This window comes from Protopterus annectens, chromosome 7.part0 (genome assembly GCF_019279795.1).
Source record: "Protopterus annectens isolate FY-2018-M chromosome 7.part0, PAN1.0, whole genome shotgun sequence".
In the NCBI taxonomy this organism is placed as follows: Eukaryota; Metazoa; Chordata; order Ceratodontiformes; family Protopteridae; genus Protopterus; species Protopterus annectens.
The window spans coordinates 1093088568-1093115381 of record NC_056739.1 but is presented as its reverse complement, the minus strand read 5'-3'; the positions used below and the strand labels follow the sequence as shown (position 1 = coordinate 1093115381).

General features: G+C 43.2%; 1 protein-coding gene across 3 annotated transcripts in view; it reads left to right on the top strand.

Moving 5' to 3' along the window:
- Nucleotides 1–26814, top strand: part of ANP32A (acidic nuclear phosphoprotein 32 family member A) — a 689281-nt gene that overhangs the window by 386725 nt on the left and 275742 nt on the right. Inside the window, exons 5-6 of one of the 3 annotated variants that reach the window (XM_044077674.1) lie at nt 18713–18816; nt 20236–20481. In XM_044077674.1, the coding sequence (XP_043933609.1) occupies nt 18713–18816; nt 20236–20478 (347 nt within the window). In that variant the 3' untranslated portion in view covers nt 20479–20481. Of the gene's footprint in view, nt 1–18712; nt 18817–20235; nt 21064–26814 lie in introns of those variants that run through there. The other 2 variants (XM_044077676.1, XM_044077675.1) reach the window with 2 other exon arrangements.

Genomic DNA, 26814 nt, shown 5'->3' with positions numbered 1-26814 from the left:
AACTTCAGCAAGAGTCTGAGTTACAGGCATTGATGGCTGTGGAACCTTTCCTCATTTTTCATCAGGACAGGGTTTCTCTTAGGACAAACCCAACATTCCTGCTAAAAGTGGTCTCCAATGTGGCCTTAAACCAAACCATTCATTTACCTACTTTTTACCCAAATCCACAGAATAAAGGGGAAAAACTTCTGCACGCTTTGGATATACACAGGCAGCTACGATTCTACTTGGACAAAACAAAAGCTTTCAGGAAAAACTGAGCAACTGTTTGTAGCATATGCTGCAGGATCACAAGGAAAGCCTATTAAAAGCAGACAATCTCCAAATGGATAGGACACTGCATCCCGCTTCTGTTATGCACAACATGGCAAATCCTGTGCCTAAGGGCATTAGGCCTCATTCTACCAGAGCAGCAGCCACTTCAGCAGCTTTCCTCAGAGGAGTACCTACCAAAGACATATTAGAAGCTGCAACCTGGAGCTTGGTGCACACTTTCACCAAGCACTACCACTTACCTCTCTACTCCAAATCCAGAGCAGGCTTTGCCACTGCAGTTCTGCAGGGCTCGTTAGCCTTGCTAAATCCAATTTAGACCAAGCCACCCAACCTCAGCTTTGGGATTCTACCCTAGTGTAATGACTGCAACAGTGAAACACGATGAACATAGTACAGTTGTGTACCTACCATAAATGTAGATGTTCGAGTGTATTCACTGTTGCAGTCCAGGTTACCCACCCACCATCCCCCTTTTCTTTGCTGGGACTTTTCGGTACTTCTCAACTCTGTACAACCTATGTGGTGTATTTGCTTGTAGATGAAGGAAATGTTTATAGTAACATATGCATTTTTTTTGGCATATTTTTTATCTTTTCAGCCGTCCTATCTGGGGGCACCTAACATCTGGGGCAAGAAAAACTGAAGAAAATGGCGTTGGTTGCTACTTTTATACCCCTGGTGCACTGATGTCAGGGAAGAGGCGACCGCAACCAACGCCGGACCAAGACTTTGGAACTCGGGCTGACTACGGGTCGCCTGCCAGCAGGTTAACCCGACTACGGGGTCGCCTGCCAGCAGGATAACCCAAGTGTAATGACTGCAACAGTGAATACACTCTAACATCTACATTTATGGTAGGTACACAACTGTACTTTCCAGACCCTGACGCACTGGTCGGGGGAACTTAATCTCTCTCTGCAGTCCCTGGAGCTGACAGCTTGGCTGCTCCAGTTCCCATCATAGCCAGGTTCCTTAACATTTCCAGTGAGACAAAGCAAATTCTCCTATCATCTCCTTAATTCTCTACGAGGTAGCTGTACCTCAGCAAATGGAAAAAAATTTCTATATGGGCCTCTAAAAACGATACTGACCCTTACCAAGCTCCTGTAGCCTCTATTCTAGATTTCTTAACCATGATATTCAATAAAGGAGCTGCAGCAGCAACAGTCCATGTTCAACTTGCTGCCATTTCTGACTTTCATCTGGGATTTGAAGGATTGAATATTATGTCACACAAATTATCCAAAGCCTTTCTCAAAGGGACCTTTCATATTAGACCACCTGTGAAATCTCCCTATTCTCCATGGAATCTAATTTTTATGCTTTACCGCATAATTCTTCCTCCATTTGAACCAGCTTCTTCATGTGACCTCAAATTTTTGCCATGGAAAACAATCTTTTTAGTGGCTATTACTTCTGCCTGCAGAGTGTCAGAGCTTCAGGCCTTCGTCCATTAAGCCTCCTTATTTGATTTTCCATGCTGACCAGTCTCTCACTTCAAACAAACCCCTCTTTCTTACCCAAAGTTTGCACTGAAACTAATCTCAACCAAATTATTGATTTGCCAGTTTTGTTCCCCAACCATTCCAACAATTTAGAGTACATGCTGCACAACCTTTATGTTCACAGACAGCTCAGATTTTATTTGGCTGTAACAAAAGATTTCAGGAAATCAGACCAGCTTTTTGTTTCATTCTCAAATTCCAGGAAGGGTATGTCAGTGGCTAAAACAACTCTAAATGGTTATCTGACTGTATCAGCTTTGCTTATTCAGCTGCCAATATGCCCTTGCGGCATAAAATTAAAGCTCACTCAACTAGAGCAGTTTCTACATAGTCTGCTTTTTCTGCCAGACTTCCTATTGTGATAACATTTGCGCCGCAGCCACTTGGTCAAAATCTCATACCTTTATCACTCATTACAAAGTTGACAGGGCCTCCTTTGGATCCACGGTCTTGAGAAATATACTCCCGTGAGCCACCCGAGGTTGATGGTGCTTGGGACGCTACCCATCAGTAAAGAAGGAACGGCGATTTAGAACAAGTTCACATAAAGAAGTTATGTACTTATAATGTTCCATGTGAGTTGTTCATCTCTCCTTCATTCTTGCGTCCCTCCTACCCCCTCCTGGGCTTTCAGAAGACCGAGATGCTAGATTCTTCCTGGTCACTCAACCCTTCTGTACTTTCTTATGGAGTTATAGAATGACATATGGTATTTTACTCCGCAAACAACTCTAAGGTAACTCAGGGTGCATCATGGGATAGGAACTTGACCTCAAGCTACTTGAAATCCTCGAGCTTTGCAGTAGGTGCCGACTCGGAACCGAGGGATTGGCTCCGAACCCATCTGTAAAGAATGAAAGTGAGATGAAAAACTCAAATGGAATGTTATGGTAAGTACATCACTTTTTTTTCCAAGTGAGTTATTACTTCATGAGTTTTTGATGTTCTTCATGTTTCACTGTTGCAGTCATTACATTTGGGTAATCCTGCTGGCAGGTTGCCCTCAGTCGGCCTGAATTCCAAAGTCCTGGGTCCTGCGTCGGCCGCTGTCGCCCCTTCCCTGACGTCAGGTCGTCAGAGGTATAAAAGAAGCGGCCGATGCCATTTTCTTCGGTCTTTCTTGCCGCGCGGTGCCCGAAGTAGAAGCAGTTCACAAGTGCCGATCGGCTGACTCCTGAGATTTTCGTGTTGGAGTTTCAGACCCGAAGTCTTCAATAAAGCTAAGTACCCCATTGGGGAAACTTTTTTCTTGCTCCAGACCGATGTCAGAAAAAGTTAATAATTGTATTTCTTGTGGAAAGCAAATACCTCATAAGGATTTTCATTCTTACTGTATTCCTTGCCTAGGACCCGATCACAACGTTTCTGGTTGTCGGTTTTGTGCTAGATTTAACCAACGCACTATTAAGCGTCGGTATGATTTTGCTTTAAACTATGTTGGGCGCCGGTTTAATTATCCAGAAATGTCGTCTGATAGCCATCCAACTAGCGGAGTTCACAGAAAATGCAAAGAAAAGTAGAGAGATAAACAACCGAGGTCCAAAACCGATGACTATGCTTCTCCTAAACCATTCGCCGGTTCTCAGTGAGGTGCTTTTGCAGCCCCTGACGGCAGCTACTTTAGAGTTGCAGTTCGCAACCGACTCCCACGTGGAGTCGGCTATGCCGCTGGAAACTCGAGTTATTGAAGCCTCTGACCCTATTCCCTCAGATGGATCCGGAGCCGCTGAGCAGGCACCGGCATCTGAGGGTGTATTCAGACCTAAACATCTTTACATTAAACCGACTTCAGCTTCAAAGGCAAAGACTAATAGCACCTTATAAAGCAAAGAAACAAACTCCAGAGCCATGTGGACAGGCCTCGATCAGGGGTTCCCATCCCCCTCCAGATAAGAGGCCTAGGCAAGAGACTGACTATGAATCTTCAGATCAGGTTTCTATTTCTTCTGATTCCTCTTCTGATCAGGAATATTCTCTTCCCCCCTATGAGGATTCTGATGCTGAAGAATCTATACCTTCAGATTCTCCTCCAGAGGACTATTCTTTTGGGGAAACCTTGCATACCATGAGGGAGCATTTCCACTGGAAGAGCCAAGATTTTTCAGAATCTAAAAAGAGGCTCAGGGATTTCCTTTTACTACCTCAACACAGGCCTCCGGCCATTCGACCTGTTAGACATTGTAGATGTGTTTTCGGAGTCTAGTCTGACCCCTGACTCCTTACCCTCCAGCTCCTGTTAAGCCTGACATATTACAGGGTTCCTGACTCTCAGAAATTCCTTTTTAAAAACCCTGCTGCAGACCCAGAAACTATTTCACAGGGTCCCAACAGGGTTAAGGCTTCCACTGCAAAAAACCCTACCCCTCTGACAGGGATTCTAGGGCACTGGATTGTCAGTTTCATATGCTCAAATATCAGCAACATGTCATGGCATTGCTTAAACAGAAAATGTTGTTAAACTCTGAATGTGCAGAAAACAAGGAAATGCAGGATTTATTGTATGCAGCTGAACAAGTTGGAAAGCATACTTTGCAATGTGGTTTTGATTCTTTGGAGGCCTCCTGCAGGGCCGCAGTTATGGGTTCAGTAATTAGAAGGCATGCTTGGTTAAAGGAACAAAATCTGCCGGATCATATTAAAGTAAAATTATTAGATGCACCTTTACAGCATGATACTTTGTTTGGTGTTAAGGCAGAAGAGGTGTTAAAGAAAATGGAGGACAAAGCTAAATCTATGCAAACTGTCAAAGATTTTTTACAAGTACAGCCACCTAGGTTTAGTAGACACTGGCCTACAAAAAATTGGTCCTTTCCTGTGTCAGACAGACCTCAAAGGGGCAGATCCAGGTGCCCTAGAGGCAGATCCCAGGCACAAGGTTCATACAGGTCAAAGCAATGGGGTGCTTCTACCTCCAAAGTTGGAGAAGACAAATCACAACCATACAGGAAACAGTCCCAATGACATCCACCTGCCGGCACCAAGCACTTATGTCCTGGTAGCACCCTTAGGGGGAACATTTGCACTTTTTTCACAAAATTGGCACATTATAACCCAGGACCAGTGTGTTCTAAATGTAGTGTCATAAGGCTACAATTTCCACTTCCATACCCTGCCAAAGGCAAACGGCTGGCCAGATCTCCCAAAAAAATCAATGGGCAGAGGCGCAAAAACAAGTCTCATCCCTCATGGACATGGGGGCCATTCAACAAGTACCAGAGCAAGAGCAGGAACAAGGATTTTACTCAAGACTGTTCTTGGTACCCAGAAAGGACAAGGTCTGGAGACCAATACTGGACCTATCTATTTTGAACACATTCCTGGATATAACAAAATTCAAAATGTTGACTTTGTAGCAGCTTCTGCCCATGCTGGGCAAGAATGCTTGGCTTGTGACTTTAGACCTAAAAGAGGTATACCTGCGTGTCCCAATCAGACAATCATGCAGAAGATACTCGTATTCAAGGCTGGCTCAATGCATTACCAATTCTCTGCACTGTCCTTTGGCTTATCTGCTGCGCCCAGGGTCTTTACAAAGTGCCTGGCACCAGTAATTGCATTCTGCAGACAGAGGAATACAAATATATCCTTTTTTGGACGACTGTCTAATTCAAGCAGAGAACAAGGACATACTTCTACAGCATATGGCGTTTGTGAAAAGACTTATAACATGCCTAGGGTACACAGTCAACGAAAAGAAATCAAAACTAGTACTCTTTCAAGAGATAATATTCTTGGGTGCATGCTTAAGTACAACTGCCCAGATGGCTTATCTCATGCCAGACAAACAAAGGCAACTGACTACCTATTTCAAAAGGTTGGCAACAAAGGCCCAGTTACCTGCAAGAAAAATTCTGCAGGCTTTGGGCTTCATGGCATCCTGCATCCTACTAATTCCATATGCAAGACTGCATATGAGGAAACTTCAATGGTACCTAAAAAGTATTTGGACTCAACATTGCCACAGCCTGGAAACAATTATTACTCTCATTCCCTGCCTGCAACAGGAGTTTCGATGGGCGAAGGCTTGCCACCAGAACAAGGGACAGCCATTCACATTACCCCCAGCCAGGCAGATACTAACAACGGATGCTTATGCCTGGGGTGTCCACATGGCAGGAAGACGCATTCAGGGCACATGGTCCTCAAACCAAATGCATCTACATATCAATCAAAAGGAGATGCTAGCTGTTCAAAATGCCCTGACAGCCTTCAAGGACCTAATTCATCCGGGACAACTACTGATAAGGACAGACAACACCACGATCATGTGATATATAAACAAGCAGGGGGGCACACATTCTTTACCCCCTTTGCAGACTAACCATGACTTTGGGAGACACAGCATTGACTTACTAAGTACTTCTGCAGGCACAATTCCTGCCAGGAAAGTAAACACTCTGGCAAAGGAACTAAGCAGAAACCTCATGGATCCCCACGAGTGGCAGCTGGATCCACAAGTCTTCAGCATGATAACAAGGAAATGGGGATGCCCTGGCATTGATCTAGTTGCCTCCCCTCACAACTACCAACTAAAAAGATTCTGCACAAGGACTTATCACAGACAGGCATTGAAAGTGAACACCCTATCTTTCAGCTGGAAAAACCTGTCCGTATATGCCTTTCCTCCACTGCCTCTCCTCCCCAAAGGTACTCCTAAAGGTCAGACAGGAGAAGCCAAAGATGATACTGATTGCCCCAGACTGGCCACGCCAGTACTGGTATCCAATCCTAAAGAACTTTTCTCAATGCCCAGCTTGGACCTTACCTCAAATACCTCGTCTACTGTTCCAGCAAACAATCAGATCCTGCACAGCCAACTCAGTACTTTAAACCTGGCAGCATGGCGGATAATGTAGGCATACAAAACCCACCTCTCAGTAAAGCTGTGATGGATGTCATTTTGGAAGCCAGAAGGCCTAGTACTAGAAAAATCTTATGCTGGAAAATGGAGGAGATTCTGTGCTTGGAACCAGGCACAAGGAACTGATGCATCTGATTTTGCAATACTTAACTGAGATGCTGGACAAAGGCCTATCTTTTTCATCAATTAAAATTCATGCCTCTGCCATTTCGGCTCATTACAATACAAAGCCACCAGTCTTTTCTCATCCTTTATTAAAGCAGTACCTCAGAGGAGCCAAAAACTTAAGGCCTCCAAGGAGATCACAATGTCTGCATGGGACCTCAGCTATGCCTTGGAAAAACTCACCCTACCTCCTTTTGAGCCAGCTGCTACTGCTGACAAAAGTTTTTTTCTTGGAAAACAGCTCTGCTCCTAGCAGTAACTTTTGCAAGACTGGTTTCAGAGCTACAGGCACTCATGGCTGTGGAACCTCATGTTTTATCCAGACAGGGTCTCTCTGAGGACAAACCCAACATTTATGCCTAAGGTGGTGTCCAGTGTGGCTCTTAATGAAACTATTAATCTGCCTACTTTTTATCCAAATCCACAGAACAAGGGGGAGAGAATTCTACATTATTTGGACATACACAGACAACTTAGATTCTACTTGGACAGAACTAAAGTTTTCAGGAAGACAGAGCAATTACTAGTGGCATATGGTGCAGGATCACAAGGAAAAGCTATCTATTTCAAAGCGGATAGGGCACTGCATTCGTTTCTGCTATTTACACCATGGCAAGCCAAAGGGCATTAGGCCACATTCAACCAGAGCTGCAGCCACTTCAGCAGCCTTTCTCAGGGGATTACCAACCAAAGACATATTAGAGGCTGCTACTTGGGAGTTCAGTGCACACCTTTACAAAGCACTATCATATGCCACTCTGCTCTAAATATAGGGCAGGCTTTGCCACTGCAGATGTTCATAGTGTTTCACTGTTGCAGTCATTACTCTTGCATTATCCTGCTGGCAGGATACCCGCAGTCGGACAGAATTCCATAGTCTAGGTCCGACGTCAGTTGCTGTCGCCACTTCCCTGACGTCAGTCTTTCTTGCCGCGCGGTGCCCGAAGCAAAAGCAGTTCGCAAGTACCGGTCGGCCAACTCCTGAGATTTTCAAATACGAATTTAAGAACCAAAGTCTTCATTAAAGCTAAGCACCCCGTTGGGGAAACTTTTTTTCTTACTCCAAACCGATGTCAGAAAAAGTTAACAATTGTATTTCTTGTGGGAAGCAAATACCTCATAAGGATTTTCACTCTTACTGTATTCCTTGCCTAGGCCCTGATCATAACGTTGCTAGTTGTCGGTTTTGTGCTAGATTTAACCAATGCACTATCAAGTGTCTGTTCAATTTTGCATTCCATTACTTTGGCCGAAGATTTAACTATATAATGCCGTCGGATCAGCCGACAACCGGAGTTTACAAAAAACGCAAGGACAAAGAAAAAGATAGGCATCCGAGGTCCAAAACCGACGACGAAGCCTCTACTAGGCCAGTCGCCGATTCTCAGTGAGGCGCTTTCGCAGACCCTGGTGCCCGCTACCTCAGCCACAGGCCGCTTCCGACTCCCACGTGGAGCCGACTGGGCCTCTGGATACTCAAGGTATTGGACACTCAAAAATCATTCCCTCAGATGGGTCCGGAGCCGCTGAGCAGGCATCGGCTTCTGAGGGTGCCTTCAGGCCTACACAACTACATATTAAGCCATTTTCAGCTTCAAAGACTAAAGCAGCACTAAAGGCAAAGAAACAAGTACAGCATTCTCCTACTCAGACTTCATGCATGGCTGAAGACCTAATTACTTTGATCAGGGGCTCCCATCTCCCTCCTGATAAGAGGCCTAGGCAAGACACAAAATATGATTCTTCTGATCCGGTTTCTATTTCCTCTGATTCCTCTTCTGAACAGGATTACTCCATGCTTCCCTATGAGGATTCTGATGCTGAAGAATCCATTCCTTCAGCCTCTCCTCCTGAGGATTATTCTTTTGGGAAACTCTGCATACCATGAGGGAACATTTCCATTGGGAGAGCCAAGGTTATTCTGAATCTAAGAAAAGGCTCAGAGACTTTCTGCTACTTCCTCAGCACAGACCCCTAGCTACTCCACCTGTACTAGACATTATAAATTATGTATTTTCAGAGTCCGGCCTGTCCCCATACTCTCTACCCCCTGCACCTGCTAAGCCAGACATACTACAGGGTCCCGGATTCTCATAAATTCCTGTATAAAAACCCCGCTGCTGACCCAGAAACTATATCTCAGGGTCCCAAGGGGGTTAAAGTTTCCACTGCAAAAAAACCTTGACCCCTCTGATAGGGATTCCAGGTCTCTAGATAGATGGGGGGGGGGAGGCTACACTTCTGCAACCCTGGCCGTAAGGGCTTTAAATTGTCAGTTTCATATGCTTAAATATCAGCAATATTTAATGTCACTGCTTAAACAGAAAATGTTGACAAATACTGAATGTTCAGAGAACAAGGAATTGCAGGATTTATTGCATGCAGCTGAACAAGTGGGAAAGCATACTTTGCAATGTGGTTATGATTCACTGGAGGCCTCTTGCAGGGCCGCTGTTACAGGTTCTGTTATTAGAAGGCATGCTTGGTTAAAGGAACAAAATCTGCCTGATCATGTTAAAGCAAAATTTATTAGATGCACCATTACAGCATGATACTTTGTTTGGTACTAAAGCAGAAGAGGTGTTGAAAAAAATGGAGGATAAAGCAAAATCCATGCAGACAGTCAAGGATTTCTTACAGGTACAGCCACCCAGGTTTAGCAGAAACTGGCCTTGTAAAAATTGGTCCTTTCCAGCGTCAGACAGACCACAAAGAGGCAGATACAGGCGTCCCAGAGGCAGATCTCCGCCCCAAGGCTCATACAGGCCTAAACAATGGGGGTGCTCCTACCTCCAAAAGCGGAGAAGACCAATCACAAACTTTCAGGAAACAGTCCCAATGACTTTCCTCTACCAGATCCAAGCACTTTTCTTTTGGCAGCCCCCTTAGGGGGGAAAAATAGCACTTTTTTTCATCAAATTGGCAAAGGATTACCCAAGACAAATGGGTCCTGAACATAGTGTCCCAAGGCTACAGGTTCCATTTTCACACTCTACCAAGGTCAAAAGGTATGCCAGACCTGCCGCACAATCAATGAGCAGAGGCACAAAAACAAATTTTAGCCTTCATGGATATGAGGGCCATTCAGCATGTACCACAACAAGAGCAGTGGCAAGGATTTTACTCCAGACTTTTCCTAGTACCCAGAAAGGACAAAACCCGGAGACCAATACTGGACCTGTCTATACTAAATACATTTCTGGAAGTTCCAAAATTCAAGATGTTGACTCCACAGCAGCTACTGCCCATGCTGGGCAAGAAAGCTTGGCTCGTAACTTTGGACCTAAAAGAAGCATACCTGCATGTCCCAATCAGACAATCTTGCAGAAGATACCTCAGATTCATAGCTGGCTCAATGCATTACCAATTCTCTGCACTGCCCTTTGGCTTATCTACTGCGCCCAGGGTCTTCACAAAGTGCCTGGCACCAGTAATTGCGTTTTGCAGACAAAAAGGAATCCAAATATATCCCTACTTTGACGACTGCCTAATTCAAGCAGATGATGGACATTCTACTAAAGCATCTGGCGTTTGTATAAAGATTACTAATTGGCCTGGGGTACACAGTAAACGAAAAGAAATCAAAACTAGTGCCCTCTCAAGAGATAATATTCCTGGGTGTAAGCCTAAATACAACTACCCAGATGGCTTATCTCACGCCAGACAAACAAAAGCAACTGACTACTTCAAGAATTTGGCAACAAAAACCCACTTATCTGCAAGGAAAATCCTGCAGGCCTTGGGTTTCATGGCATCCTGCATTCTACTAATTCCATATGCCAGACTTCATATGAGGAAACTACAATGGTATCTAAAAAGTGTTTGATCTCAACATTGCCGCAGCCTAGAGACAGTAATTGTACTCATTCCCTGCCTGCAACAGGAGTTAAGATGGTGGTCAGAAGACTGTCACCACAACAAGGGTCTGCCATTCAGTTTACCCCCAACCAGACAAACACTGACAACGGATGCCTGGGGGGCCCATTTGGCAGGAAAATGTATTCAGGGCACATGGCCTGCAAACCAGATGTGTCTTCACATCAATCAAAAAGAGATGCTAGCTGTTCAAAATGCCCTGACAGCTTTCAAGGACCTACTTCATCCAGGAGAGTTATTGATAAAGACAGACAACGCTACGGTCATGTGGTACATAAACAGGGAGGTACACATTCCTACCCCCTCTGCAGACAAGCAGTGACCTTATGGTACACAGCATTGGCTTTTCAAGTTCACCTGCAAGCACAATTCCTGCCAGGAAAAACAAATACTCTGGCAGACAAACTAAGCAGAAACCTCATGGATCCCCATGAATGGAAACTGGATCCACAAGTCTTCAGCATGATAATAAGGAAATGGGGATGCCCCCAGACATAGATCTATTTGCCTCCCCTCACAACTGCCAATTGCAGAGATTTTGCACAAGAATTTATCACAAGCAAGCATGGAAAGTGGACGCCCTATCCTTCAGCTGGAAAAATCTAACAGTATATGCTTTCCCCCCACTGCCTCTCCTTCCCAGGGTACTCCTAAAGGTCAGACAAGAGAAGCCAAAAATGATACTGATTGCACCAGACTGGCCACGCCAGCACTGGTACCCAGTCCTGAAGAGCTTATCTCAAGGTCCAGCATGGATACTGCCACAAACGTCTCACTTGCTGACCCAACAAAACAGTCTGATCCTGCACAGCCAACTCAGGACCTTAAATCTGGCAGCATGGTGGATAATGTAGCCATTCAGAACACTCCTCTTTCAAAAGCTGTTATGGATGTTATCTTGGAGGCCAGGAGGCCCAGTACCAGAAAATCTTATGCATAAAAATGGAAGAGATTATCTGCTTGGAACCAGGAACAAGGCATAGACATGCGTCTACCAAATATCCCTCAGATATTACACTACCTAACAGAGATGCTAAACAAAGGCCTTTCTTTCTCATCTATTAAGATTCATGCCTCTGCCATTTCAGCCCATTACAATACGGAACCACCTATCTTATCTCATCCTTTAATAAGGCAGTACCTCAGAGGGGCCAAAAACATTAGACCTCCAAGGAGAGCACCAATTCCGGCCTGGGACCTTAATTATGTTTTGGAAAAAATCACACTGCCTCCTTTTGAGCCAGCATCAACAGCAGATATAAAATTCTTATCCTGGAAAACAGCTCTGCTCCTAGCAATAACCTCTGCAAGGCAAGTCTCAGAGTTACAAGCACTAATGGCTGTGGAACCTTTCATCATTTTTCATCCAGACAGGGTTTCTCTGAGGACAAACCCTACATTTATGCCTAAGGTGGTGTCCAGTGTGGCCCTCGACCAAACCATTCACTTGCCAACCTTTTATCCTAATCCACAAAACAAGGGTGAGAAAATTCTGCATTCTTTGGACATACACAGGCAGTTACGATTCTGCTTGGACAGAACTAAAGCTCTCAGAAAGTCTGAGCAACTTTGTGTCATATGCTGCAGGTTCACAAGGAAAGTGCCATCTCAAAACAGGCTTTCTAAATGGATAGGCCATTACATCCGTTTCTGCTATTTTCAACATGGCAAATCAGTGCCTAAGGACATTAGGCCTCATTCCACCAGAGCAGCAGCCACTTCAGCAGCCTTCCTCAGAGGAGTACCAACCAAAGATATCTTGGAGGCTGCAACTTGGAGTTCAGTGCACACCTTCACAAAGCACTACCACTTACCTCTTTACGCTTAAGTCCAGAGCAGGCTTTGCCACTGCAGTTCTGCAGGGCCTCATAGCCTCTCCTAATCCTATTTAGCCCAGCCACCCTACCTCAGCTTTGGGATTCAACCCAAAAGTAATGACTGCAACAGTGAAACACGATGAACATAGTGCAGTTGTGTACCTACCATAAATGTAGATGTTCGAGCGTATTCACTGTTGCAGTCCAGGTTACCCACCCACCATCCCCCTTTTCTTTGCTGGGGCTTATCTGCACTTCTCTATCCCATACAACCTTTTTGGTGTATTTGCTTGTAGGTGAAGGCCATGTTATTTTTGTGCATGTATTTTTATTGGCATATTCTTTCAGCCTTCCAGTTTAGGGGCACCTGACATCTGGGGCAAGAAAAACTGAAGAAAATGGCATCGGCTGCATCTTTTATACCCCTGGCGCACTGCCGTCAGGGAAGAGGCAACAGCAACCGACGCTGGACCTAGACTTTGGAATTCTGGCCGACTGCGGGTAGCCTGCCAGCAGGTTAACCCAAGAGTAATGACTGCAACAGTGAATACACTCTAACATCTACATTTATGATAGGTACGCAACTGCACTTACTGCAGGGCCTCATAGCCGCTCCTAATGCTGTTTAGCTGCAGCCTCCCAACTATAGCTTTGGGACTCTACCCAAATGTAATGACTGCAACAGTTAAACACGAAGAACATAGTGCAGTTGTGTACATTTACCATAAATGTAGATGTTTGAGTGTATTCACTGTTGCAGTCCAGGTTACCCACCCACCATCCCCCTTTTTTCTGCTGGAACTTTTCTTTCCTTCTCTGATTTATACAACCTGTGTAGTGTTTTTGCTTGTAGATGAAGGTAAAGTTTATATTGGTGTATGTATTTTATATATATATATATATATATATATATATATATATATATATAGATATATATATAGATATATATATAGATATATATATATAGATATATATATATAGATATATATATATAGATATATATATATAGATATATATATAGATATAGATATATATATATATAGATATATATATATAGATATAGATATATAGATATAGATATATATAGATATAGATATATATAGATATAGATATATATAGATATAGATATAGATATAGATATATAGATATATAAATTTTGGCTGCCCTTTTAGGTGGCACCTGACATCTGGGGCAAGAAAAACTGAAGAAAATGGCATCGGCTGCTTCTTTTATACCCCTGACGACCTGACGTCAGGGAAGGGGTGACAGCGGCCGACGCAGGACCCAGTACTTTGGAATTCAGGCCGACTGAGGGCAACCTGCCAGCAGGATTACCCCAATGTAATGACTGCAACAGTGAATACACTCTAACATCTACATTTATAGTAAGTGTACACAACTGTACTTTCTCTGCACTGCCCTTTGGCTTATCTACTGCACCCAGGGTCTTTACAAAGTGCCTGGCTCCAGTAATTGCATTTTGCAGGCAAAGAAATATTCAAATATGTCCATACCTGGATGATTGTCTAATTTAGGCAGAAAACAAGGCCATTATTCTAAAACATCTGGCGTTTGTAAAAAGAGTTCTAACTTGTCTAGGGTACACCATAAATGAAAAGAAATCACAACTAGTGCCCTCTCAAAAAATAACATTCCTGGGTGCAAGCTTGAATACAACTGCCCAGATGGCTTACCTTACGCCAGAAAAGGAAATTCAGTTGGTGACTTACTTCAAACAGGTGGCCACAAAAACCTTGCTGTCAGCAAGACAAATACTGCAAGCCTTGGGGTTCATGGCCTCCTGCATTCTTCTAATTCCATATGCAAGACTGCATATGAGGAAACTTCAGTGGTACTTAAGTTTATGGAGTCAGCATTCTCACAGCCTGGAAACAGTGATTCCTATCATACCTTGCCTGCAACTAGAGTTCCTTTGGTAGGCAGAGGCCTGCCACCAAAACAAGGGACTGCCATTCACACCACCCCCTGCCACCCAATCCCTAACTACAGACTCATCAGACTATGCATGGGGGGCTCATCTGGCAGGGAAGTGCATTCAGGGCAAATGGAGCTCGAATCAAATGAACCTTCATATCAATCACAAAGAAATGCTAGCTGCACAGAAAGCTCTTGACAACCTTCAAGGACTACCTTTCTCCAGGGCAACAAATGGTAAAGACGGACAACACCACAGTTATGTGGTACATAAACGAGCAGGGAGGTACACATTCCTACTCCCTGTGCAGACAAGCCATAGCATTGTGAAACATGACCTTGAGCTATCAAGTACAACTACAGGCCCCCAATTCCTGCTAGGAAAGCTGAATATTTTGGCAGACGATCTAAGCAGAAATCTCATGGACCCACACGAATGGAAACTGGAACCACGGATTTTCAACATGTTGAGACATGCAAATGGGGGACCTCAGACATAGATCTCTTTGCCTCACCCCAGAACTACCAGTTGGACAAATTTTGCAGAAGAACTCCTCACAAAAAATCCTGGAAAGTGGATGCTCTGTCCTTCAGCTCAGTCTATGCTTTCCCCCCTCTTCCTTTGCTCTCCAAAGTTCTACTAAAACTCAAACAGGACAAACCAAAGATGATTTTGTTTGCTCCAGACTGGCCTCGCCAACACTGGTACCCACTCCTACGCAGTCTGTCCCAACCTTCTCCATGGCACCTGCCTCGGACACCTTCCTTACCGTCTCAGCAGAACAACCAGTTCTGCACCCTCATCTCCAAACCTTGCAGCTTGGCTAATAACTTAAATTCTCCCTTAGCATCCCTCAGCAAACCTGTGATTGATGTCATTTTGGAGGCGAGAAGACCTAGTACCAGAAAATCCTATGCAGACAAATGGAAAAGATTCTGTGGCTGGAATCAATCTCAAGGGTTAACCACAGCAGTGCCCAATTTACCTCAGATTTTGCGATACGTAACGGAGATGCTTCACAAGGGCCTATCTTTCTCTTCCATAAAAATCCATGCCTCAACCATTTCAGCTCATTACAACACAGAACCCCCCCCCCCCCCTTCTCTCATCTTCTGTTAAAGCAGCATCTGAGGGGCCAAAAACTTAAGGCCACCCAGGAGAGCTCCAACCCCTGCCTGGGACCTTAACTTTGTATTGGAAAAACTCACACTACCTCTTTTCGAGCCAGCTGCTACTGCAGACTTAAAATTCCTTTCCTGGAAAACAGCCTTCCTTTTAGCAGTCACTTCGGCTAGAAGGATTTCTGAATTACAGGTCCTTATGGCAGTGGAGCCTTTCATCATCTTTCATGCGGACAGGGTGTCACTCAGGACCAACCCATCCTTCATGCCCAAGGTGGTATCCAGTGTGGCTCTTAATCAGTCCATTCATTTGCCAACTTTTTTTCCCAATCCACAGAACAAAGGAGAGCAGATTCTGCATTCATTGGATGTACACAGGCAACGTAGATTTTACTTGGACAGGACTAAATCTCGAAGAAAATCTGAACTGCTGGTAGCATTTGCTGTAGGGGCAGAGGGAAAGGCTATTTCAAAGCAAACGATTTCCAAATGGATAAGCCATTTCATTCATTTCTGCTATAAGCACCATGGAAAACCTATCCTCCAGGGGATCAGATCCCATTCCACCAGGGCTGCATCTACTTCTACAGCCTTTCTCAGAGGTGTTCCTACCAGGGAGATTCTAGAAGCTGCTGCCTGGAGTTTAGTTCATATTTTCACCAAGCATTATCACTTACCAATTTTCTCTAAATCCAGAGCTGGCTTTGCCACTGCTGTTTTGCAGGTCCTTATAGCCAGTCCTAATTCTGTATAAATCCATCCTCTCATCCTTAACTTTGGGGGTCTACCCAAATGTAATGACTGCAACAGTGAAACACGAAGAACATAGTACAGTTGTGTACACTTAACATAAATGTCGATGTTAGAGTGTATTCACTGTTGCAGTCCTGGTTACCTTCCCTTCAGCCCCCTGTTTTTTCTCTTACTATACCTCTCCTTTATTTCTCTACTCTTAAAAGCCTTTTTGGTGTATTTGCTTTTGTTTGGAGGTATATATTTTTGTGTTTAAAATCATTTATATATATATATATATATATATATTGCTCCCCATTTGGGGGCACCTGAGATCCGGGGCAAGAAAAACTGATGTAATGGCGTTGACTGCATGTTTTATACCCCTGACGACCTGACGTCATGGAAGAATGGACAGCAACCGACGCAGGACCCAAGAATTTGTTAATCAGGCCGACTGAGGGCAACCTGCCAGCAGATTACCCAAATGTAATGACTGCAACCGTGAATACACTCTAACATGTACATTTATGGTAAGTGTACACAACTGTTCTTTCCCACCCCACCCCCATTAGGCAGTAAAGCTGATTTTTGGAAAATGCTGCTGCTGTTTGTCACTCTGGGGAGTTATTACTTCTGATACCTATCTTCAAGAGTTCTCTTATGGGCATGATCCCTTAGTTATTGGCTCACAATCTAAAATCATTTGGACAATGATTGCAAGGGTTATACTTCCTTTTGCATATGCTTCGGCCTTCTGAACACTTGGCCTTCAGACAGGCTTACTGTTTCCTGAGATTTTTGCTTCTTTCTATTATTTCTAGTGGTTAATCACTGCAGACTGCTTCAGGAATCCAGATACAACTGATGTATGCTCTTCACTCATCAGTTCAACAGTGGTTGCCATTCTGTCCTCACCTTATACACGATGGCTTTTCCATCATTTAGCTACAGGAGGAGTGCCATTCCAGCAGTTTTGTAAATTTGTTCTGATTTTTTTCTGTCTTGCAGTTGCACTAATGGTAATTTTGGGTTAAAGTGAAGAACACCAGGTTAGATTGTGTCCTAGCCCACTATGGTTAATTTCTGCAGGAAGTGTGCACTCCCTGCATATGGCAAGCAGAGAAAAGATGTTGACGTGAGTATTGCACAATATATCCTGTTAACCCCTACAGAAGGCTTCTTTGTGGATTGACTGTGATAGATGGGCACACTGAAGTTTGAGTACTTCATAGTGCTGTAATTGTTGATGAGCATAGAGGCTTACTTGCCCTTATGAGTTGGCTGGGAGTGACAGGAATTATTATGTTCTACTGATTCAACATTTCTGTTGTTGACAGCTAGATGGAAAAGTTTAGTTTGTCATATTGGTTCACATTGGCAGCTCAGCTATTCAGTGGTGCCTCTAGGGTACATTTACTTTTGCATTCATTCTGTGTTTATCTGTACCTGTATTTGTCTTGTACACGTGTGTGTGTGTGTGTGTGTGTGTGTGTGTGTGTGTGTGTGTGTGTGTGTGTGTGTGTGTTGTACCCCACAATATTGTGGTTCTTGCCAAGTGTTGTAATACAGCTGACCCTAAAAGTTTTCAAATACTAGTGTGTGTATTATTTGCACGACTGTTACTGTGAATTTATTGCAGTAAAGCACTGTTAATGTAAGTAGAGCTCACTCTTTGAGCAGTGAGAAACCTTTCTTTTTAGTCAGAATAGGTTATTTAATGAAGCAGCTAAAGTTGTATAAAAGGAGGAACAGGGAAAGCCTTCTGCCAAGTGTTTACCCTTTTTGGAAGGGAATTGGAAGTCTGAAGCAAGAGTTGTGCAAGAGGGACAGCAGAAGTCTGGGAAGAACTGAAAGAAGACACGAAGAGGAATGTGGAGATTGATCATGTTGAAGAAATCTAGAAGGCAAAGTGAAGTGTCTGAGAGAGACTCACTTGTTCACGATCGCTTATGGTGTCTCTGGAAAAACTGTAACCCAGCTATATGGGACTGTGTTGCAAAACCGTGTGTGTGTGTTTGCGCATGTATGTGTATAAAATGTAAAAACTGCTCTGCAGTAGTATTGATGTTTCGGTTGATTTGAGTAGTGCTGTTAAAGCGATCTCCTTTTTCAGCATAGTGTGTTTAATTTTATTCTGTTCATTGGCTAACCTTGTAAACACAAAAAGAGCACCCACATTTTGGGTCTCCTGGAAATGTTGCGTGTTTAACTTTAAATTTGCACAGTAGGACATTGGAGAGTGAAGGAATCAAACCAGAGACTACAGGACAAACCTTAAAAGCTCATTAATGTCTCTATGGAAAAGGAAAGTTATGATTAGACTCTCATCTTTGATATTTTGCAGTTGTGCTGTAGTCCATTTGTATTTGAAGTAGCTTTTTAAACTGTTTAGTACAATAACCTGTGACTGTTTTGTGTAGATGAGGAGGAAGAATTTGATGAAGATGCTGCTGTAGGAGAGGAAGAAGATGAAGAGGAAGAGGAGGAAGGAGAGGAGGAAGAGGAAGATGTTAGCGGAGAAGAAGTAAGTAAAATAAGCAGTTTGTATTATGTGGAGGTTGTATTATGAAGCTGCACTTTTCTCATACCGAGTTACAGGTTTTTTGTTTTTATTGATGTTAACCACTTTAAATTATGATTTGAAATAGCTGACCCTGAAAGACGACTATGGTTGCTTTTTTGAGAATTCGTTAAGCAGTCATGACATCTCCTCCCATTATGTAGTCTGTGAGGGAAGATTTTTCTTTGAAAAGACGATGCACGTTTAACACTTGGGTAATCCAACCAATAACATAATACAAGACCTCCCTCAGAAAGAAAGTCTTACTTGCCACTCTTGTGGAGGTGGGGGTATGCAGCCTTTGGCATGTGTATTGTCATTTTGTTAGGGTTAAGAGGAATGTCCAGTTGTCCCCAACTTTAACAGTGGGTGACCTTCCTTGATCTCAAATGGTTAAACATTTTGCATGAATTTTTAGGGAATGTAATTGGCGCTGCAGAACACCTTTATGTTGGGCTCCTAATTGTACTTTTTATGTTTTGGTGTATAAAGATAATTTTTATACAGAAACATACATTCTATGCTAAGACCGAAGTCACACAATTATATACTTATTCTGATAGCTTTTATTTTTACTCCATCAATAACTGAAAGCTATACGTTTTCAGATGACTGATCAGTAAATGTTGCAGCTTTTTAATTTGCAAAGGCCATTCAGACTTGGATTGCACTCGAACTTCACATGGCAGCATTTTTCTACTGTCAGCATATTCTTAATATTCTGAGGACAAGACCCTTGAATAGTCCCATTTTTTATTGTGTTTTGTCAAGTCTAATAGCTTTTAGGGAACGTGTATAACAGAATCTCAGTTATGTGCATGCCTGTCAGGACTAGTAAGATGTGCTTCTCTTTCTGTAGAGCACACTAATGATATGATTTCTGATGTGTTCTGAGTTTGTACACTGCACATTTTTTTCAACCTGACAAGTTGCAAACCACAAAGCAAAAATAGAACATCCAAATGGCAATGTAGGGCTGCTGGTGGTACCTGGCAGTAGCAGTAAAAGATCACACTCCTCTGTGTAAAATATTACAACACATTTCACAAAAAAATGACATAATGCCTATGTTACAAAACACTGTTATCTTCTGATTTTGGATGTAAAGACATGTGCACAACTTTATCTTTGTGTAAAGTACTTTACTGTATGTGGGGGTGTCATAAGTCACGTGACAACATATGTGTTCAAGGGGAATAAGTAGGATTTTGACTCTGATGTAATTGGAGTTAGAAAAACAGTATTGTAGGTTGTCATGCTTGGCATACTGAGGAGAAGTTCAGCTCGGCACCTGTAATGGAAATGGAGTATAGTGCAAAATGTCATACTGTGTGGCTTTGAACATGTTTAAAATGGTGGATGTTTTGTGGATTGTTGTTGCAGTCACAGCCTATGGGAACTCTGCTGCAACCTGAGGTCCAACCTGCAGACAGGTTTTCAGAGCTGAGCACCCTTTCTCCTTTGGCCCAGCTGACATCACCTTACCTTGGACGCTATCACATACCTGGTATAAAAGCAGCTTGTGTCCATTCAGCTGTAGATGTTCTATGTGTGGTTCATTGTTGCAGTCTTAACTTCATGGAACTCTGCTGCAGACTGAGGTCTGACATCTGGCCAGACTTTTAAGAGGTGAGCACTCTTCCTTCTTAGCCGGGTTATGCCTTACTTCAGATGTCATTGCATGCTTGGTGTAAAAATAGTCTGTCAGTACCATCTTCAGTTTTCTTGTTGCGTTTTCTGATGTACAGTGTGCTGTTTGGTGCAAAGAATGCATTTGTAAATCTGTTGGTACAGGCTTCACCCAAAGCTGAGCAGATGAGTACCACATTGAAGACCCCCTTGTATGTATATTTCCACAGCCTATTTTATTTGGACATGTAGTAAAAAGATAAGTTAGATATCTGTGAGGTCCTATAGCCAGCACAAAGTTGTAGGGCATGTACACCCTACTACATTTAGCTTTGCTTGCCAATGTTGGATCTTTACAAGTCTTCCACAGTTGGTATGTTTATTGTTTGAGGTTAGATCCCAATATTCCTGACTTGTGATATTTGTCAGGAATTCGGGACCAAGATTAAGGCCAGGTCATCCACGTCTATGTGAATAAAAGTAAACTGCCCACCATCTTGGGAATTCCTCCTCTGTGTTCCTTGATTAACATAAAAGCTAGCCAGATGTCCCCTCTTAAAAAAAAAAAAAAAAAAAAAAAAAAAAAAAAAAGCCACAACAGAGAAGGGGATCTGACTGAATCAAGCTGACTACTATTTTCCTTGCTCCTCAAAACAAAGGGTAGAGTTCTACATTTTTAGACATTTACAGACAGCAGAGATGTGAACTTGATAAACCAGTGGGCTTCAGAACAGCAAACCAACTGCTTGCAACCTTTGCTAAAAACAAGAAAAAAGTACCCTGTGCCCAAGCAGACTGTTTCTAAATGGATAACTCACTGCATTTTCTTTTATTATAAAAGCCTGTGGGCCTCTATGAAAGAAAGAAAGATTAAAACACTCTGCCAGGGCCACAGTTGCCAATATGGCTTATTTGAAAAGGTTGGTGCACGGGATACTTTTGAAGCAGCCACTTGGTCCTTTGTACATACTTTTGCTAAATATTACAGATTGGATCTTATCTGTAGGGCTAGAACTGTATTTGCTCATGCCATATTGAAGGATGTGCTGTCCTCTTCCTTCTAAAAGTGTTGCTGGATCCACCCTTCCTGTTTAGCTGATAAGCCCTGGTAATAGTCACTGAAGTTACAGTTGCAACAATAACACTGAAACATCTGTTACAGTAATCTTGACTATACACTGTACTTTATTGTCATGTTCGGTGAATGCAGTGTACTTTTCACTAAAGAAGTCCATTAGGCCTAGGCCACCAAAGAAGAGGGGAGCAGACACATTGGGAACCCCTCTTTTCTGTTTATATAATCTTAGTGTCTGCTAGTGTCTTGAGTAGAAAAAAAATGTCTACCTGGTGTTTTTCTCACAAAGGTGTTTGGCAAGACTGCCTGTACCAAATGTGTGTTTATAAACACCACATTTCCTTTAACTCATTCCCTCCAGTACAGCTCTTTTGAGTGTATGCCTTTAATTCCCAATGAGCATGGCTTGAGCCTTTAAAAAATACTTATCACCTTACAGTTCTAACAAGTACTCATTAACAGAGGTCAAATATCAATACATACATGTTTGCTGTCATGTATGCTTCAAGATAAAATATTCTCAAACCTTGTATGTAACATGGTTGTGGAATTATTAATGCAAATATGAACAAATAGTAATTGACGCAAAGAGGTGTAGTAGGAGATAATTGCAGAACTGCCTGGGGTGCACTCTGCTGTAGTGAGTTAAAGATGTTAAGATAGAGGAGATCAGCTTCTTTAGGATCGGAGCATGACAAATAAACATGTGCAGTATTTTTCAGTGGATGTTCTTCGTGTTTCACTGTTGCAGTCATTACATTTGGGTAATCTGCTGGCAGGTTGCCCTCAGATCAGTCGGCCTGATTAACAAAGTCTTGGGTCCTGCGTTGGTTGCTGTCCCTTCTTCCATGACGTCAAGTCGTCAGGGGTATAAAACATGAAGCCGATGCCATTACATCAGTCTTTCTTGCCATGCGGTGCCCGAAGCAGAAACAGTTCGCAAGTGCCGGTCGGCAGACTCCTGAAATTTTCGTTTTCGAGTTTCAGAACCGAAGTCTTCAACTTAAAGCTAAGTACCCTGTTGGGGAAACTTTTTCTTGCTCCTTACCGATGTTAGTAAAAGTTAATAATTGCATTACTTGTGGCAAGCAAATACCTCATAAAGATTTTCATTTGTACTGTATTCTTTGCCTAGGCCCTGACCACGACATACCTTGCTGTCGGTTTTGTGCTTTATTTAATCAGCACACTATCTGTCGTCGGTACATTTTTGCCTCTAAATATTTCGGTTCTCTGTTTAATTATCCAGAAATTATGTCGGTTAGCCATCCAACTACCGGAATTCTGAAAAAAACGCAAAGAAAAAGACAGGCCGTTGAGGTTCCAAACTGCCACCGATGCTTCTCCTAAGCCAGTCGCCAGTTCTCTGGTACTCGGTGAGGTGCTTTCGCAGCCCCTGATGTCCGCTACTTCTGACTCGCAGGCCTCTTCTGAGACCCATTCGGAGTCCGTTATGCCGCGAGATGTCTCTACCTTGGATGGGTCCAGAGCCGCTGTGCAGGCACCGGCTTCTGAGGGTGTTTTCAGGCCTACAAACTTGCATATTACACCGACTCCACTTTCTATTCCAAGGCCTAAATCTTTATCAATGTCTAAAAAACCGATGCCCAGACCACATGTTCAGGCCCCTATGCCTAAAAAAACAAATGATCAAAATGGCTGAAGATCTTATTACTAATCGGGGGTAGTCACCCCCCCCCCTTTCAAAGAGGCCTAGGACTGACCTTGACTATGAATCTTCTGATCAGGACTCTTGTTTCTTCTAATTTTTCCAATGACCTGGATTTGTCCATGCCTACTTATGAGGATTCTGATGCAGAGGATTCCATTCCCTCTGCTCCTGGTTACTGGGTCTGTACTTAGAAGGCATGCTTGGCTTAAATCTCTGCTTGATCATGTTAAAGCAAAATTGTTGGATGCTCCTTTAAATCAGGACCGCCCGTTTGGCAATAAGGCTGAAGAAGTTCTAAAAAAGATGGAAGATAAAGCTAAATCTATGCAAACTGTAAAAGATTTCTTACAAGTGCAGCCTCCAAGATTTAGTAGGCACTGGCCTACTAAGAATTGGTCCTTTCCAGCTCCTTCCAGATCCACTCAAACCAAACCCAGACACACCAAAAGCACCAGGTTTCAGTCCCAAGGGACCCTCAGAACTAAGCAATGAGGGACATCCACTTCCAAATCTGGAAATAAGACTTTCCTTTAAAATTGCCAAGCACTTACCTTTCAGTCGCCCCTTTGGGGGAAAAGATTGCTCTTCATGCAAAAAACTCAGAACTCATAACCCAGGACAAATGGGTTTTAAATGTACTGTCCCAGGGATACAGATTTCATTTCCACACGTTGCCAACTCCAAACGGGTGGCCAGACCTGCCCCAAAATGAGTGGGCAGAGGCTCAGAAAAAAGTACTTTCCCAATTAAACATGGGGGCTATTCAACCGGTATCAGAAGAGGAAAAGGGACAAGGTTTCTATTCCAGACTTTTCCTGGTCCCCAGCAAAGACAAATCTTGGCGTCCAGTTCTGGACCTGTCTACTCTAAACACCTTTCTGGATATTCTAGAATTCAAGTTGCTGACTCATCAGTTATTTCTTATGCTAGGCAAAGATGCCTGGTTGGCAACTCTAGATTTAAAAGAAGCTTACCTCCATATCCCAATCAGGGAATCTTGCAGAAGATACCTATGCTTCAAAGCAGGTTATTTGAATTATCAGTTCTCTGCACTGCCCTTTGGCTTGTCTACTGCACCCCCCTGGCTTCAGTAATTGCATTTTGCAGACAAAGAAATATTCAAATATATCCATACCTGGATGATATTCAGGCAGAAAACCAGAGCATACTTCTAAATCATCTGACGTTTGTAAAAAAAAAGGTTCTAACTTGTCTGGGGTACACCATAAACGAAAAGAAATCACAACTGGTACCCTGTCAACAGATTACATTCCTAGGTGCAAGCTTGAATACAACTGCCCAGATGGCTTTCCTCACGCGAGATAAGTAAATTCATTTGATAACTTACTTCAAACAGGTGGCCACAAAAACCCTGCTGTCTGCAAGACAAATATTGCAAGCCTTGGGCTTTATGGCCTCATGCATTCTTCTAATTTCATATGCAAGACTGCATATGAGGAAACTTCAATGGTACTTAAAAAGTCTATGGAGTCAACATTGTCACAGCCTGGAAACAATGAATGTTCTTCGTGTTTCACTGTTGCAGTCATTACATTTGGGTAATCTGCGGGAAGGTTGCCCTCAGTCTGCCTGAATTCCAAAGTCTTGGGTCCTGCGTCGGTTGCTGTCTCCTCTTCCATGACGTCAGGTCATCAGGGGTATAAAACATGCAGCCGACGCCATTTTCTTTAGTCTTTCTTGCCTCGCGGTGCCCGAAGCAGAAGCATTTCACAAGTGCAGGTTGGCAGACTACTGCAATATTCGAGTTTGAGTTTCAGAACCGAAGTCTTCACTAAAGCTAAGTACCCCCGTTGGGGAAACGTTTTTCTTGCTTTTTACCGATGTCAGAAAAAGTTAATAATTGTATTACTTATGGGAAGCAAGTACCTCATAAGGATTTCCATTTATACAGTATTCCTTGCCTAGGCCCTGATCACAACGTGCCTGGCTGTCGGTTTTGTGCTAGATATAACCAACGCACTATTAAGCGTCTGTATATTTTTGCATCAAAGTATTTTGGAAACAGGTTTAACTACCCAGAAATGTCATCGGATAGCAATCTGACTACCGGTGTACATAAAAAACGCAAAGAAAAGGACAGAGAAAGGCAGTCGAGATCCAAAACCGATGAAGCTTCTCCCAAGCCAGTCACCGGTACTCAGTGAGGTGCTTTCGCAGCCCCTGATACCCGCTACCTTCGAGTCGCAGGCCTCTACCGACACCACAAGATACTCTCAAGGTATTGGACCGACGAGTGCATCTCCCTCGGATGGGTCCAGAGCCTCTGAGCAGGCATTGGCTTCTGAGGGTGTATTCAGACCTCAGCATTTGTATATCAAACAGACGACAGCTGCAAAACCAAAGACAAGAGCAACTTCTAAAACTAAAAAAACTGACACTTGAGCCACGTCCACAGGCCTCTATGCCTAAAAAACAGATGATCAAAATGGCTGAAGACCTTGTTACCTTGATCAGGGGTACCCATCCCCCTCCTGATAAGATGCCTAGGCAAGACACTGATTATGAATCTTCAGATCAAGTTTATTTCTTCTGATTCCTCTTCTGATCAGGAATTATCTATGCCTCCCTATGAGGATTCTGATGCTGAGGAGTCTATTCCATCTGCATCGCCTGAGGATTATTCATTTGGGGAAACCTTGCATACTTTGAGGGAGCATTTTCACTGGGAGAGTCTAGACTTCTCAGAATCAAAAAAGAGGCTCAGGGATTTCCTTTTCCCTCAGCACAGGCCTTTAGCCATTCCCCCTGTTTTAGACATTGTGGATGATGTGTTTTCGGAGTCAAGCTTGACCCCTGACTCCTTACCTCCAGCTCCCAGTAAGCCTGACAGATATTACAGGGTCCCCGACTCACATAATTTTTTATTTAGAAACCCTGCTGCTGATCCTGAAACTATTTCACAGAGTCCAAAGGGAGTTAAGTCCTCAACAGCAAAAAATCCTACCCCCTCTGACAGAGATTCAAGGGCACTGGACAGATGGGGAAAAAAGGTTTATACATCTGTAACCTTGGCAATCAGGGCCTTAAACTGTCAATTTCATATGCTTAAGTACCAACAACATGTTATGGGATTGCTGAAACAGAAAATGATGTTGATTTTAGAATGTGCAGAAAATAAAGAATTGCAGGAATTATTGCATGCAGCTGAATAAGTTGGAAAGCATACTTTGCAATGTGGTTTTGATTCCTTAGAGGCCTCCTGCAGGGCCGCAGTTACTGGTTCTGTGATTAGGAAGCATGCCTGGTTAAAGGAACAAAATTTACCTGATCATGTTAAAGCTAAATTGCTAGATGCACCTTTACAGCATGATTCTCTGTTTGGCGTTAAGGCAGAAGATGTTTTAAAGAAAATGGAAGACCAAGCTAAGTGTATGCAAACGGTTAAATACTTCTTGCAAGTGCACTGGCCTACAAAAAATTGGTCCTTTCCTGTGTCAGACGGAGCTCAAAGAGGCAAATCCAGATGCCCTAAGGGTTCCAGATACCAGGCGCAAGACTCATACAGGTCAAAGCAATGGGGCACATCCACCTCCAAATCTGGAGGAGATAAAGCACAAACCTACAG